The sequence below is a fragment of the Hemitrygon akajei genome, chromosome 13 (assembly GCF_048418815.1).
Source record: "Hemitrygon akajei chromosome 13, sHemAka1.3, whole genome shotgun sequence".
Taxonomy (NCBI): Eukaryota; Metazoa; Chordata; class Chondrichthyes; order Myliobatiformes; family Dasyatidae; genus Hemitrygon; species Hemitrygon akajei.
The window spans coordinates 31,419,049-31,434,573 of NC_133136.1; the positions used below are offsets into that span (position 1 = coordinate 31,419,049).

Genomic DNA, 15,525 nt, shown 5'->3' on the forward strand with positions numbered 1-15,525 from the left:
ACACAAATAAGTATCACAGCACATCCCTAATGAAGATGGCAGAGTTTGTCATCGAAACATCGATTATAATCGATATCTGCATCTGCATCAGTTTGTTTGTCACATACGCTGGGAAAGCACTAGAGCCTTTTACCACAGCACATCTCTGTAAATTCAAAAACAGAACCTCATTAAAATCACACTAACAGGTACAAGTAACCTTGCAAATACCCTGCAATATTATGATAACACTCTACAAGAAGCCATTAAATCCCTATAAATGTCATAGAGCATTTCCCAATTATGATCCAGTAAATCATTGATAAATATCACTGTATCTGATCCAGAAATAATGCCATGAAAAGCCCAGATTTATAAGGAACAAATATTGTAAAGCAATAGCACTAAGTTCTATAAATATCTTAACAAAACTCCCTATAAAAATCTCAGCATAAACCCAAAATGTATTCTACAGGCAAAGTCCCATAAATTCAATGCACAGATTTCAAATGTCACTCAGTCGCCTCCTTCAATAATATTCTACACCCCAATAAATATTACATTATATCACGTTAGCCCTTTCTGCAGAAGCAATTAATAAGCCTGTCATAAAAATCTGAGTATCACTCTCCATTATAGTACAGTTAAATCCAATAAATATTCTCAGGAAATGTCCCTCAAGTATCCAAAACTGCTCATCATAAATATCTCAGCACTTTCACTGTAAGAACAGCTATATCCTCCATAAAGCACACTGTAAATCCTGCAATTAATACAGGGTATCTTCAGTAAATGACATCTCCTTTTATTTTCTGGGTTATGTGAAACATTTACAAATGAGTATGCATTGCTAGTTCTGATTTCACTAGCCGCTCAGTATCATAAATTATGGAGTATATCAATTGATCACATACGGTATAAAAATCCTAGCAAAAGCCAGAATAAATACACAACCGTCGTCATTGTGGCTATCCCTCGAGGTCGAGGATGATGGTCTTCAGTCCGTTTCCACAGAGCAAAGACCCCTGTGTGCGTATTTGTTTAACATGTACTTGATGTTGCACTCCAAGAAGCACACAATGCTTCACAAATCAACCAACTGATTCCAATGGCATGGAAACCATGACGACTGGAGCTGATGGATTTGTTGCAACCTTCATTCGCCTTCACAGCCTTTCAATTCGGAGTAACTTCTTCCGCTTGTTCCACCATTGAGGTCTTGGTTGGATTGTTCTTTGTCAGGGATGTCACCCTCGACCTTACTGCCATGGGTGACCCATAAATGTTACTCCACTGAGCATAATTTATTTTTAGCTGAATCCTCAAAATATGTGATGTAAGCAACATATCTCATGGCTCTTAATATCCAGTGATTGAATTACCAATCTTAACATGGGATCTGGTAATTGTGGATTGGGACAGGCTGTTTTGAAGGCCTTACCAAGTTCACCTGTGCCAGAAAAGTGAAATTTTGAGAGAGCAAAGCTTGTATATGCCTGTCAGAATAAAAGGTAAAGATAAGAAGGGTTGGAGACCCTGATTTTCTAGAGATATTGAGACTCTGGTAAAGAAAAAAAAAGTTGTAAAGCAGATATCAGTAGGTAGGAACAAATGAGGTGTTTATGAATTATAAGAACTGCAAGAGAATGCTTAAGAAAGAAATTGAGAATTTACATCCTCACCCTATTACTGCAATTTTTGGCTTAGCAATGGTGGATGATAGTTATTTATCCCCATCAGCTCGTCGGATGATTGCATTTGTTACATTAATGGCTAGAAGATCCATTCTAATGAACTGGAAAGAGATTAATCCTCCAACTACATTCCAATGGTTTTCCCAAACTATATCCTATTTAAATTTAGAGAAAATCAGAAGTGTTATTTTTGACCCTTCGATTAAATTTGAGGAAACCTGGAGACCATTTATTCAACACTTTCAAATGAGCTAAATCGACCTTTCCCAAACCTCTTTTATTACCTTTAAATGTTTGGTTAGAGGAGCAGAGTTATTGACACCACTGTTTATATTCGTTATAATAGCCCAGCTTGTTTTTATTTTTGTTCTCAGTTCAGTTCACAAGTTAGTTTTTTTTAAATATATATTCTCTTTTTCAATTTGGTTTTTTTTTTGCTGTATAAATACAGGATGAGTTTGGGAGATTTATTACATTTGTGTATCAATAGTTTATACTTGTATATACTGCTCTATTAACTTTGTATTCCCAATCTCTCTGTATTTCTATTGTTACTATGTTTTGTTTGAAGATTAATAAAAAGATTTAAAAAGAAAGAAAGAAATCAGGAGGGCTAAAGGAAGGCATAAGGTGACTCAAGCAGATGAGGTGGAGGAGAATCCCAAGGAACTCTATAGATACATTAAGAGCAAAAGGATAGCAAGGGACAAACTTGGTCCTCTGGAAGACCAGCACACAAAAGGTCCTGCCGAAGGGTTTTGGCCTGGAACATCGACTGTACTCTTTTCCTAGATGCTGCCTGCCCTGCCGAGTTGCTCCAGCATTTTGTGTGTGTTGCTCAGATTTCCGCATCTGCAGATGTTCTATTGTTATTCTCTGGAAGACCAGAATGGTAATAAATATGTGGAGCCAAAGCAGGTGGGGAAGATCTTAAGTAACTATTTTGCATCTGTATTTATTCAGGAGATGGACACAGGGTCTATAGAAGTGAGGCAAAGAGGCATTAATTTCATGGTCCCTGTACAGATTACAGAGGAGGAAGAGGCTGCTGTCCAGAGGCATATCAAGGTGGATAGATCCCCAGGGCCTGACAAGGTGTTCCCTCAGACTCTACAGGAGGCAGGTGCAAACATTGCCAGGGCCCGTAGCAAATATGCTTAAATCAAGAAATATTTAAATCCTTAGTGACAGGAGAGGTACCAGAGGATCAGAGGATAGCCAGTATTGTTCTGCTGTTCAAAAAAGGCTCTAAACATAAACCAGGAAATTATAGACTGGTGAGTCTGACATCAATTGTGGGACAGTTATTGGAAGGTATTCTAAGGGACCAGACATATAAGTATTTGGATAAACAACGGCTGATAAAGAATAGTCAGCATGTTTTCGTGCGTGGTAGATCGTGTTTAACTAATCTTATAGAAATTTTCGAGTAAGTTACCAGGAAAGTGGATAAATGCAAGGCAGTGAATGGCTTTATCATGTACTTTAGCAAGGCATTTGACAAAGTCCCACATGGGAGGTTGGTCAAGAATGTTCAGTTGCTCAGCATTTCAAGATGAGTTAGTGAGTTGGATTAGACATTGGCTTTGCAGAAGCCAGAGGGTGGTAGTAGATGGTTGCCTCTCTGACTGGAGGTCTGAGCCAAGTGATGTGCCACAGGGATTGGTGCTGGATCCATTGTTGTTTTCATCTATATCAATGAAATGGATGATAATGTGGTTAACAGGATCAGCAAATTGTGATGACACCAAGACTGGGGATGTGGTGGACAGTGAGGAAAGCTAGTATGGCTTGCAGAGGGATCTGCATCAACTGGAAATATTGGCTGAAAAATGGCAGATGGACTTTAATGCAGACAAGTGTGAGGTTTTGCACTTTGGTAGAACCATTCAGGGTAGGTTTTACAAAGCAAACGGAAGGGCACTGAGGAGTGTGGTAGAATAAAGGGATCTGTGAATACAGGTTCATAAACCATTGAAAGTGGCATCACATATAAATAAGATTATAAAGAAAGCTTTTGCTGCATTGGCATGAATAAATCAATGTATTGGGTACAGGAGATGGGATGTTATGTTGAAGTTGTATAAGATGTTGGTGAGGCCTGATTTGGACTAGTTTTGGTCACCAACCTGCAGGAAAGTTGTAAAAAAGGTTGAAAGAGTACAGAGAAAATTTACAAGCAGAGAGTTATAAAGAAAGATTGACTAGGTTAGGACTGTATTATTTAGAACATGGAAGATAGAGAGGAGATTTGATCGAGATATACAGAATTATGAGGGATAGAGTAAATGTAAGCAGGCTTTTCCCACTGAGATTGGGTGGGACTACAACCAGAGGTCATGACTTAAGAGTGAAAGATGAAAAGTTTAAGTGGAACATAAGGGGAAACTTCTTCACTCAGAGGAACCAGCTGCCAGCCCAAGGAGTACATGTTTAAGAGAAGTTTGGATAGGCACATGGATGGTAGGGGCATGGAGGGCTATGTTCCCGGTGCAGGTGGATGGGAGTAGGCAGTTTAAATAGTTGTGGCATGGGCTAGATGGGCTGAAGGGCCTGTTTCTGTGCTGAACTTCTCTATGACTCTATGGGTAGCTACCAGCTGTTGAAATGATGTACAGAATGCCTGCTCTAACAGTTAACAGTGTTATGTATTATGCTGCAATTAGCTAGAGTTAGAAAAGAGGATGAACTGGAACTTCAGTGAAACTTTAGAATAGGTGTACTTTGAACCTTAAAAAATGCATTAGGGTAGGTAAGTCCCTGGGATAGGTGAGATATACCCCAGGCTATATGGGAAGTGAGAGAAAGGATTGTTGTGCCTTTGGTAATGACGTTTGCATCCTCACTGGCCTTTGTTCCATCTACGAGTTTCGTGGTCACATCGTTAATATTTAATATGTTGTAAAATTTAATTAACAAAATATACATTCTCTAAAATTGAAGGGTGGCAAATCTTATTCTTTCATTCAAGAAAGGTAATGGGGATAATCCTGGGAGTTAAAGAACAGTGAATCTTACATCAGTTGTAGGCAAGCTGTTGGAAAGGATTCTTAGAGGTGGGATTGACGAGAATTTGGGGGAACGTTGTCTGATTAGGGGTAGCCCACATGGCGTGGTGAGGGGCAGATAATATTTCACAAGCATGATTGACTTATTTGAGGAAATGACAAAACAAGGCAGATTTTTGGATGCACTGTATATGGATTTTAGTAAAATGTTCAACAAGATTCCCCATGGTAAGCTTATTCAGAAAGTCAGGAGGCCGGAAATCCATGGAAACTTGGATGCATGGATTGGGAATTGGCTTGCTCACAGAAGACAGAGGGTGGTTGTAGATGAAGTGTATTCTATCTGGAAGATGGTGATTTGTGGTGTTCCTCAGGGATCTGTTCTGGGACCCCTATTCTGTGATTTTTATAAATGACTTACGTGAGAATGTAGAAAGATGGGATAGCAAGTTTGCAGACAAAATGAAGGATGTGATGTTATAAATGGTGTAGCAGGTTATAGGCTATAGAAGGACACTGATAGGATGCAGAACTGGGCTGAGAAGTGGCAGATGGAGTTCAATTCAGAAGTGTGTGAAGTGGTATCTTTTGGAAAGTTAGAACATAAGAACATAAGAAATAGGAGCAGGAGTGGGGCATCCAGCCCATCGAGCCTGCCCCGCCATTCAATAAGATCATGGCTGATCTGTCTATAAACTCAGCTCAATCTACCTGCCTTTTCTCCATAACCCTTAATTTCTCTACTATGTAAAAGTCTATCTGTTTCTTAAACATATTTAGTGAAAAATCCTCAACTGCTTCCCTGGGCAGAGAATTTCACAGATTCACTACTCTCTGGGAAAAATAGTTTCTCCTCATTTCCATCCTAAATCTTCTCCCCTGAATCTTGAGGCAATATCCCCTAGTTCTAGCCTCACCTACTAATGAAAACAACTTTCCTACTTCTATTTTATCTATCCCTTTCAAAATTTTGTATGTTTCTATAAGATCCCCTCTCATTCTTCTGAATTCCAGCGAGTATAGTCCCAGGCAACTCAATCTCTCCTCATAAGTTAACCCCTTCATCTCTGGAATCAACCTGGTGAACCTACTCTGCACCGCCTCCAAAACCAGTATATCCTTCTTCAAGTATGGAGACCAGAACTGCACACAGTACTCCAGGTATAGTCTCACCAATAACCTGTACAGTTGCAGCATGACCTCCCTGCTCTTGAATTCAATCCCTCTAGCAATGAAGGCCAACATTCCGTTTGCCTGCTTAATAACCTGTTGTACCTGCAAGCCAACTTTTTGCGATTCATGCACAAGCACTCCCAAGTCCCTCTGAACAACAGCATGCTGCAACCTTTCACCATTTAAATAATAATCTGCTCTTCTATTATTCCTTCCAAAGTGGATGACCTCGCATTTACCAACGTTGTATTCCATCTGCCAGACCTTGGCCCACCCACTTAACCTATCTATATCCCTCTGCAGACTCTCCACATCCTCTGTACAATTTGCTTTTCCACTCAGTTTAATGTCATCAGCAAATTTTGCTATGCTACATTCCATCCCCTCTTCCAAATCATTAATGTAAACAGCTGCGGGCCCAGCACCGGCCCCTGTGGCACCCCACTCACCACTGACTGCCAACCGGAGAAACACCCATTTATAACAACTCTCTGCCGTCTATCGGTTAACCAATCCACTATCCATGCCAATACACTTCCTCCCACTCCATGCATCCGTACCTTATTTATAAGTCTCTTGTGCGGCACCTTATCAAATGCCTTCTGGAAATCCAAGTATACAACATCCACCTGTTCCCCTCTATCCACTGCACTCATTATGTCTTCAAAGAACTCCAGTAAGTTTGTCAAACAGGACCTGCCCTTTCTGAATCCATGCTGCGTCTGTCTAATGATCTTGAAGGCGGAATAAAATCTTAATGGTAGGATTCTTGGAAGAGTGGAAGAACAGAGGGATATTGGAGTCCAACTCCATAAATCCCTCAAAATTCCCATGCAAGATGATAGGGTGGTTAAGAAGGTGTACAATGTGTTGGCCTTCATTAGTTGAGGCATTGAGCTCAAGAGCAGTCAGGTAAAGTTGCAGACCTATAAAACTCTGGTTAGACCACACTTGGAGTATTGTGATCAGTTCTGGCAGCTTCATTATAGCAATGATGTGGATGCTTTAGAAAGGGTGCAGAGGAGATTTACCAGGCTGCTGTCTTGATTAGAAAGTATGCCCTGAAAGGAAAGGTTGAGCGAACTAGGGATATTTTCTTTGGATCAACCAAGGACAGATGGCTTGATAGCAATGTATAAGATGATATGAGGCATAGACTGAGTAGGCAACCAATGCCCTATTCCTAGCGCAGCAATGGCTAACACAAGGGGACTTTACTTTCAGGTGATTGGAGGAAAGTATTGGGAAGATGTCAGAGGCTTTTGTGAATGGTAAGTCTATGGAATGCACTGCCAGGATGGTGGTCAAGGCAGACGCATTAGGGACATTTAAGAGACTCTTGGATAGGCACATGGATGAAAGAAAAATGAAGGGCTCTGTGGGAGAAAAGCATTGGACTGATCTGAAATATGTTAAAGTGTAGGCAGCACATCGTAGGCCAAAGGGCCTGTACTGTGCTGTACTGTTTTATGTTCTATGTCATTTAACACTGTACATTAGAAGATGAGAAATTCATTAGCTCATGGAAACATGTTATTCAGGGCAGTTTGACATGGCATCTACAGTCAATGATTTTCACACACAGATCTTGCACACTTTGTAGGCACCAGTCACGCATGTTAAGTCCAAGCAATTTCAGGAGTTCTTTATGCTCGCTGAAACTAACCACTGTTGACTGGCATCATGCCCGTAAGTTGATGAGAAAGTTTAACATTTGCTGCAAATCCCCGATGAATTCTTGGTAAAAGAGCTGGACGCATGCAGGAAACCTCTCTGAGCCAACTTGAGGAGTAACCTAGAGAGCTAAAGTGGCAATGTCCTATAAAAACCTGCCCAATGCAACAGCAAATTCAATAGCATCGTACAAGTAGTCAAAGCCTATGGAAACAGCAACAAAGCACCTGTCTTCGTCCAAGCAACAGAGCCATCTCATTCCGGGAAAGAAAACTCTGCATCAGGTATCTGTTATTTCCATCCACTTGATATCTTAGACTCTAAGACTTAGAGGGCAGTTCAGATGCAGATTTGCACATGGTGAATCACCAAGCCTGGTAGACTGTTACATTGAGGTTAAGGGAAAAGCACCCAGAGCTACGCTGCACAGCAGATTTTCCATATCAAAGCACATCAGTGACCTCAATCTACTGTAACATTATTAAGATTTTATATCTCAGATCATTTTTTAAACAGAATGTACTTTCCCCAAGAGCCACCGAGTTACACTGTTGTACTCGATCTCAAAATTAGTAATCCAGAAATCAATCACCATGGCACTTTTTCATTTTAAGTTTCTCATGAATTTAGTCAGGCACACCTCAGTTTTGTGTGAGTTCGAATGATCAGATGTTCTAAGACAAAGAGTCAATATGTTGATCAGAGTTTCTACAGTATTGTATAGGGATGATGACGAGGTAAGAAAACACTGTTACAATATGTTGAACAGAGATTGTGCAGAGCGTGAATCTTAAGGAAAGACTTTACGGCAGCTCAGGACAGCCTAAGCTCACATTCTCATAGCCAGTAAATGATAGGAATAAATGCCAGCCTTACCAATGATTCTACATCTCATAGGTGAATGTAGACACATCTCGACAACTCCACAATTCTGAGTAAATTTCAACATCAAAATAATTATATTCTGCACTGTTAAATGCTCTGGATAACTACTAATATTATCCATATATTACTGAACTACGATTTATTGTTAGAATGATAGAATGTTTAGAAATGTGATTTGAAGTACATTTGCAACAGAGAAAGTCCACTATTCTCAGCAATACAAAAAGAGAACTATGAAGGGTATTGACTTCATTGTGTTAATACCATCAGTAACAACCAACTTGTTCTTTCTGAAGGATAATGATCTGTGATTAGAACAGGTTTTTTTTCCCCACATTATCTACAGATCAGATAATATTATGTACTTAAATGATTGAAACCTAAATCAGAGACTTAGAGCATGATGTTGTTACTGTTCTTATGTTCCATAAGTGAATTACGAATATTTTTAATGTGCCAACTATTCATATATGCATGCACTTTATCTTGCTTGTTTTTTCAAGATATACAAAAAGTGATTTGTGATTGCGGTGCCAGTTTTTCAGAATGGACTTACAATATTAACTCTTTAACCACTGACATACATTAGCTCTAATTTTCAAGTCTGGCTGGCTGTTTAGTTTATTCCAATTAAATGATACCAATTAAGTTAAAATATGAATAAGCTGAAATTTGCTGCTTGTGGCTCCAACAGATGTGTACTTAGCTCTCTCTAATATAGTTCATCAATTGAACTGAACCTCTACTGTCAGGAAACATCCCATGAGGTATCTCAGAACTTCATCAATGACAAGTTTAATATCACTAGGGTCCCAACCCTGAAACCCCGCTTCAACCTGTACAGTAATTTAAAATATTTTGGTATTAAAACTTTTGAAATTGCAGAAATAAAATTTCATACATCATAAAATTGTGGAAAATTAAATGTGATGTGACAGATATATAAGATTATGAGAAGTATAGACAGGGTAGCTGGCCAGTGTCTGTTTCCCATGGTAAGGGTGTCTAAACTAGAGGATATTAGTTTAATGAGAGGGAGAAGGTATGAAGGAAATCTGTGGGGTAATTATCTCACACAATGAGAGATGCCAGAAGAGATGGTAGAAGCAGGAATAGTTACATTAATAAGCACCCAGATAGGTACATGAATGAGCATGGCCAAGAGGGATAGGGAGTTAATGCAGGAAAGTGGGATTAGTATAGGTAGACATGATGATTGACTTAGACACAAAGAACCATCAAGCCTGTTCCTATGCTGTGGACTTAAGATTCAATGACTCTGTAATTCAACCTGTTGTAAGTTCAATACCATGATTTCCAGCTTTTGATGATTCAATCTTGCTTTCTGTTTGGATTGCAAGTGCCTATTTCTGCCTGTTATTATCATTTTTGCTCAATTTTTAAATTTTTATTTAGTCTGGTCTGCTGTGCATGTTGCACAGCCTTACTTGAAACAAATAGCATAAACAAGCTTAATCTAACCTTAAATACTCCTGAACTGCTGCACTACCATCGGTATTTGTCAGAGATGTTCTCTTTGTTACACACATTTCTTCTTTCCTTCACAGTTCTAATGAAAGATACTAAACCTGAAATATCAGCTGTTTCTCTCAACAGATGCTAATTGACCTGCTGAGCATTTCCAGCATTTTCTGTTTTTGTTTTGCATTTCCAGCATCCGCAATTATTTTTATAGACATAACTATGATTCAGTAGGCTTAAGAAATTCTCCAGCAATGGATTGGAATAAAAATGAAATAAACAATATCCATTCTATATTTTTTATCAAACTGAAATCAAAGGTGTATAATGTCAGATTTTTTGAAGTCATTTTATGACAGCTTCCTCGTCACTACTATGGATGGCAGTGAGGTTTACAGATCCAGTGACTGGTTGGTTCAATTTCTTTTCTACATGATTCATCCCAGACAGTGATTAACATGAGAAAGCTGGCTCCAGGTGCTTCAAGGTAAAGACATGAAAAATATCCAGGAATTACACCCCTGGCTAGCTTCTATCTTGTGACCACAATGGCACTTCGCTTGTTTTTCCTTTGTAGACATCTGGGAGTTGAGGCTTGGGCTAAGGTCATGTTGCTCTCCTTGCTTGGTTAGTTTGCCAACATTCATTCTAGTGCTTACGCATGAGGAAGGGCAGCTGGATGAAAGATAAAAGAGCTGTGGTAAAGGTGTGGAGCCCACCCATAAGATGATTTAGTGACTTTGAGAGAGGAAAAGGATAAAAAGGAAGAAGCATAAATGATATGTTGATTTTTAAAATAGTGATGAAAATCCAGACTCTGCTATGGAGTAATGCAAGGAATTTCAATTTAATGGTTTGCACTTAGTCATATATTTGTGCTTCCTTACAATATTGGGCAACTCAAACCTGCAGTTGCTCTGTTATTGGTTCTTAAAATCTGCTGAGGGAGCTCATGAGATGAATTTGGAATGCAGGTGGCCCCCCATGGAAATAGAACAGTAGTAGTAGAACAGAAAATTGTCAACACCTTGCTCCATAGCAGGGTGCCAGCAAGGTTCACCCTGAGCAGCTGCACAACATCCATGGGATGTTCTCAATCCTAACACACAAGCAGTTGCCCTATTACCAGTTAATAAAATGTGCTGAGGCTTTTCTTGAGATGAGTAGATATTGGACTACTGTAAAATCACACTAGAGAGAAGAAGCAATGGTGGATATGTCATGGTCCAGTCTGCGAAATCCGCGTTCCAGTTCACAGTCCGGTCCATGAACTCCGGACTCCGGGTCTTCTGGCTGTCCCTTGTTTCAGTTGGGCTTAATTATAATCACCTGATGCTCGTTTTGGGGCTAGCAATGTAAGTGGCCCTGGGTTTGAGTGTAGGTGCTGGTTCATCTTGTCACTATCCTGTCCTTGTCTCCGTTGGGTAAGCCAGGCCATCTTTGCTGTTACCCTGAGGCTGGACTGTTCCCTTCCCCTTCTTTCTGTAGCCCTTGGCTGGAGCCTTGCCTGCTACCTTTCACCTGCAGCCATGCCTGTGTCCTCACCTATTCTCACCGTCAAGTTCTACCGCCGGAACAAGACCAGAGCCTTGCTATGTCCAGATAAGGAACTGTCTTTCGTTGTTTGGAACTGTCTCTTTGTGTCCTCACCTTCACTAGGTAGGTCTGGCCATTTGCTGCTACCTTGAGTTGGAACTGTCTGTGTCCATGCCTTCGCTAGGTAGGTCCAGCCATTTGTCGCTACCTTATGTTGGGAACTGTCTTGTCATGTTCAGCTTTCTGTGTATGAGTCCTGGCCCTACGTCCTGTTCCCAAGGAGGAGTCTCAGCTATGTGTTCTGCATTCCTGTCTCCCAAGACCAGGACTCTGTGTTCTGCGTTCCTGTCTCCCAAGACCAAGGCTCTGTGTTCCGCGTTCCTGTCTCCCAAGACCAGGGCTCTGTGTTCCGCGTTCCTGTCTCCCAAGACCAGGGCTCTGTGTTCCGCGTTCCTGTCTCCCAAGACCAGGGCTCTGTGTTCCGCATTCCTGTCTCCCAAGACCAGGGCTCTGTGTTCCGCGTTCCTGTCTCCCAAGACCAGGGCTCTGTGTTCCGCGTTCCTGTCTCCCAAGACCAGGGCTCTGTGTTCCGCGTTCCTGTCTCCCAAGACCAGGGCTCTGTGTTCCGCGTTCCTGTCTCCCAAGACCAGGGCTCTGTGTTCCGCGTTCCTGTCTCCCAAGACCAGGGCTCTGTGTTCCGCGTTCCTGTCTCCCAAGACCAGGGCTCTGTGTTCCGTGTTCCTGTCTCCCAAGACCAGGGCTCTGTGTTCCGCGTTCCTGTCTCCCAAGACCAGGGCTCTGTGTTCCGCGTTCCTGTCTCCCAAGACCAGGGCTCTGTGTTCCGCGTTCCTGTCTCCCAAGACCAGGGCTCTGTGTTCCGCGTTCCTGTCTCCCAAGACCAGGGCTCTGTGTTCCGCGTTCCTGTCTCCCAAGACCAGGGCTCTGTGTTCCGCGTTCCTGTCTCCCAAGACCAGGGCTCTGTGTTCCGCGTTCCTGTCTCCCAAGACCAGGGCTCTGTGTTCCGCGTTCCTGTCTCCCAAGACCAGGGCTCTGTGTTCCGCGTTCCTGTCTCCCAAGACCAGGGCTCTGTGTTCCGCGTTCCTGTCTCCCAAGACCAGGGCTCTGTGTTCCGCGTTCCTGTCTCCCAAGACCAGGGCTCTGTGTTCCGCGTTCCTGTCTCCCAAGACCAGGGCTCTGTGTTCCGCGTTCCTGTCTCCCAAGACCAGGGCTCTGTGTTCCGCGTTCCTGTCTCCCAAGACCAGGGCTCTGTGTTCCGCGTTCCTGTCTCCCAAGACCAGGGCTCTGTGTTCCGCGTTCCTGTCTCCCAAGACCAGGGCTCTGTGTTCCGCGTTCCTGTCTCCCAAGACCAGGGCTCTGTGTTCCGCGTTCCTGTCTCCCAAGACCAGGGCTCTGTGTTCCGCGTTCCTGTCTCCCAAGACCAGGGCTCTGTGTTCCGCGTTCCTGTCTCCCAAGACCAGGGCTCTGTGTTCCGCGTTCCTGTCTCCCAAGACCAGGGCTCTGTGTTCCGCGTTCCTGTCTCCCAAGACCAGGGCTCTGTGTTCCGCGTTCCTGTCTCCCAAGACCAGGGCTCTGTGTTCTGCGTTCCTGTCTCCCAAGTCCGAGTCTGAGCTTGATGTCCTCATCCCGCCCAGGAGTCCTGCGTCCTGTCCTGTTGCCTTGCCATGTCTTGTCCTCGCCTAGATCCGGAGTCCGAGCCCTAGTCAAGACCCAGGTTCCGGGTCCCTGTCCAGTCTTTGGCTTGGAGACCTTGTCCAGGTTCCAAGTTCCTAGTTCTTCGTCCAGGTTCCAAGTTCCTAGTTCCTCGTCCAGGTCCCGCTTTCCTAGTCTAGTCTTAGCCCAGGCCCTTGTAAAACTGAAAGGTCTGAAGGTAGTTAAGTCACCTGGACCAGATTGTCTACACCCAAGAATTCTGAAGGAGATGGCTGAAGAGATTGTGGCGGCATTAGTAATTATCTTTCAAGAATCGCCACTAGATTCTGGAAGGGTTCCAGAGGACTGGAAAATTGTAAATGTCACTACACTCTTTAAGGAGGGAAAGAGACAGAAGAAAGGAAGTTAGTCTGACCTCAGTGGTTGGGAAGATGTTGAGTTGATTGTTAAGGATGAGATTTCGGGGTACTTGGAGACATATGATAAAATAGACTGTAGTCAGCATAGTTTCCTCAGTGGACAATCTAGCCTGACAAATCTGTTGGAATTCTTTGAAGAAATAACAAGCAAAATAGACTAAGAAGAATCAGTAGATGTTATGTACTTGGATTTTCAGAAGGCATTTGACAAGATGCCACACATGAGGCTGCTTAACAAGATAAGAGCCCCTGGTATTACATGAAATGTACCAGCACGGATAGAGCATTAGCTGATTGGAAGGAGGCAGTGAGTGGAAATAAAGGAAGCTTTTTCTGCTGACTACCGGTGACTAGAGGTGTTCCACAGGAGTCCGTTTTGGAGCCATTTCTTTTTACGCTGTATGTCAATGATTTATATGATGGAATTAATAGCTTTGTGGCCAAGTTTGCAGACGATACCAGGATAGGTGGGGTACAAATAGTGTTGAGGAAGTACAGAGGCTACATACAGAAGGATAGGGTCTTTTAAGAGACTCCTGGATAGGTACATGGAGCTTAGAAAAATAGAGGGCTATGAGTAACCCTAGGTGATTTCTAAAACACGTACAGCATTGTGGGTCGAAGGGCCTGTATTGTGCTGTAAGGTTTCTATGTTTCAAAGGACAGATCAGTAGAATGGGCAAAGAAGTGGTAAATGGAATATAGTGCCGGGAAGTGTATGGTCATTCACTTTGGTAGAAGTAATGAAAGCATAGATTTTTTGAATTTTCTCCTCATTTAAAACATAGTCTGAGTTGCACAGGGACTTTGGAGTTGTCATGAAGTTTAGTTTGTAGGTTGAGTCAGTGGAGAGGAAGGCAAATGCAATGTTAGCATTCGTTTCAAGAGGAAAACAAAAGCAAAGATGTAATGCTGAGGCTCTGTAAGATACTGGTGAGGCCTCACTTAGAGTATTGTGAGCAGTTTTGTGCCCCTTATTAAAGAAAAGGTGTGCTGACCTTGGAGAGGGTGCAGAAGAGGTTCATGATAATGATTCTGGGAAGGAAAGGCTTATCGTATGAGGAGCGATTGATGGCTCTGGGCTTGTACTCACCGCAATTTAGACAAATGAGGAGGGGATCACTGAAAATTACCGAATGTTGAAAGGCTTAGATAGAGTGGATGTGGAGAGGATGTTTCCTAGTCAAGGACCAGAGGGCACAGACTCAGAATAGAGGGCCGTCCATTTAGAATGGAGATGAGGATGAATTTCTTTAGCCAGAGTATGATGAATCTGTGGAATTTGCTGCCACATGTGACTGTGGAAGCCATGTCATTGGGTATATCTAAGTCAGAGGTTGATAGGTTCTTGATCAGACAGGGCGGGAAAGATTACGGGGAGAAGGCAGGAGAATGGGGTTGAGAGGGAAATGGATCAGCCATGATGAAATGGAGGAGCAGACCCCATGAGCCGAATGGCCTAATTCTGATCCTATATCTTATGGTCTTCTCAGGGATTCATGCCGTGGAAGATGCACTTCGCTCTGACTCAAATCTTCCAGTGTAAGGGATGTGTCCTTGTCACTGGACAGTGCAGTGCTGGTTTCTGTGTAACAACTTGTCAACTCCTTCAGGGGAGTACTTCTTAAGGAGAAAACATGAGTGGCATTGACAAATTGTAAGAGAATGTTTTGATTTGATAGTGCAATGAATGTAGAGAATGCTGCGTTCCTGCTGTACCACTTGTGTTCATTGTTACAAATAAAGTATATTTTTAAATTAAAAAGATGAGAGAGTGGTGTCAAAGGGCACCCCCCCCCCCCCCATGGCAGCCAAACAACACAGCTTGCATAATAATTGCTGCTTAGAAGCTGCATGCTAAAGGGAAGAAGCAGAGAATGCCACAATTCCCAGAAAGCAAAACTAAAGTGTTCAATTAACAAGATCCATGCCGGTGAACCAAGGTTCTGGAAACTCAGCCAGGTCAGGTTAAATTGACCATGACTGAGGGTGATCATTTGCCCT

The 15,525-nt window shown here is 42.4% G+C and overlaps 1 protein-coding gene across 1 annotated transcript in view; it reads left to right on the top strand.

The window, feature by feature from the left end:
- Positions 1 to 7,732: 7,732 nt before the first annotated feature.
- Positions 7,733 to 15,525, top strand: part of LOC140737735 (urea transporter 2-like) — a 139,504-nt gene continuing 131,711 nt past the window's right edge. Inside the window, exon 1 of the mRNA XM_073064322.1 lies at positions 7,733 to 7,812. Coding sequence (XP_072920423.1) covers positions 7,735 to 7,812 — 78 coding nt within the window. The 5' untranslated portion in view covers positions 7,733 to 7,734. The remainder of the gene's footprint in view (positions 7,813 to 15,525) is intronic.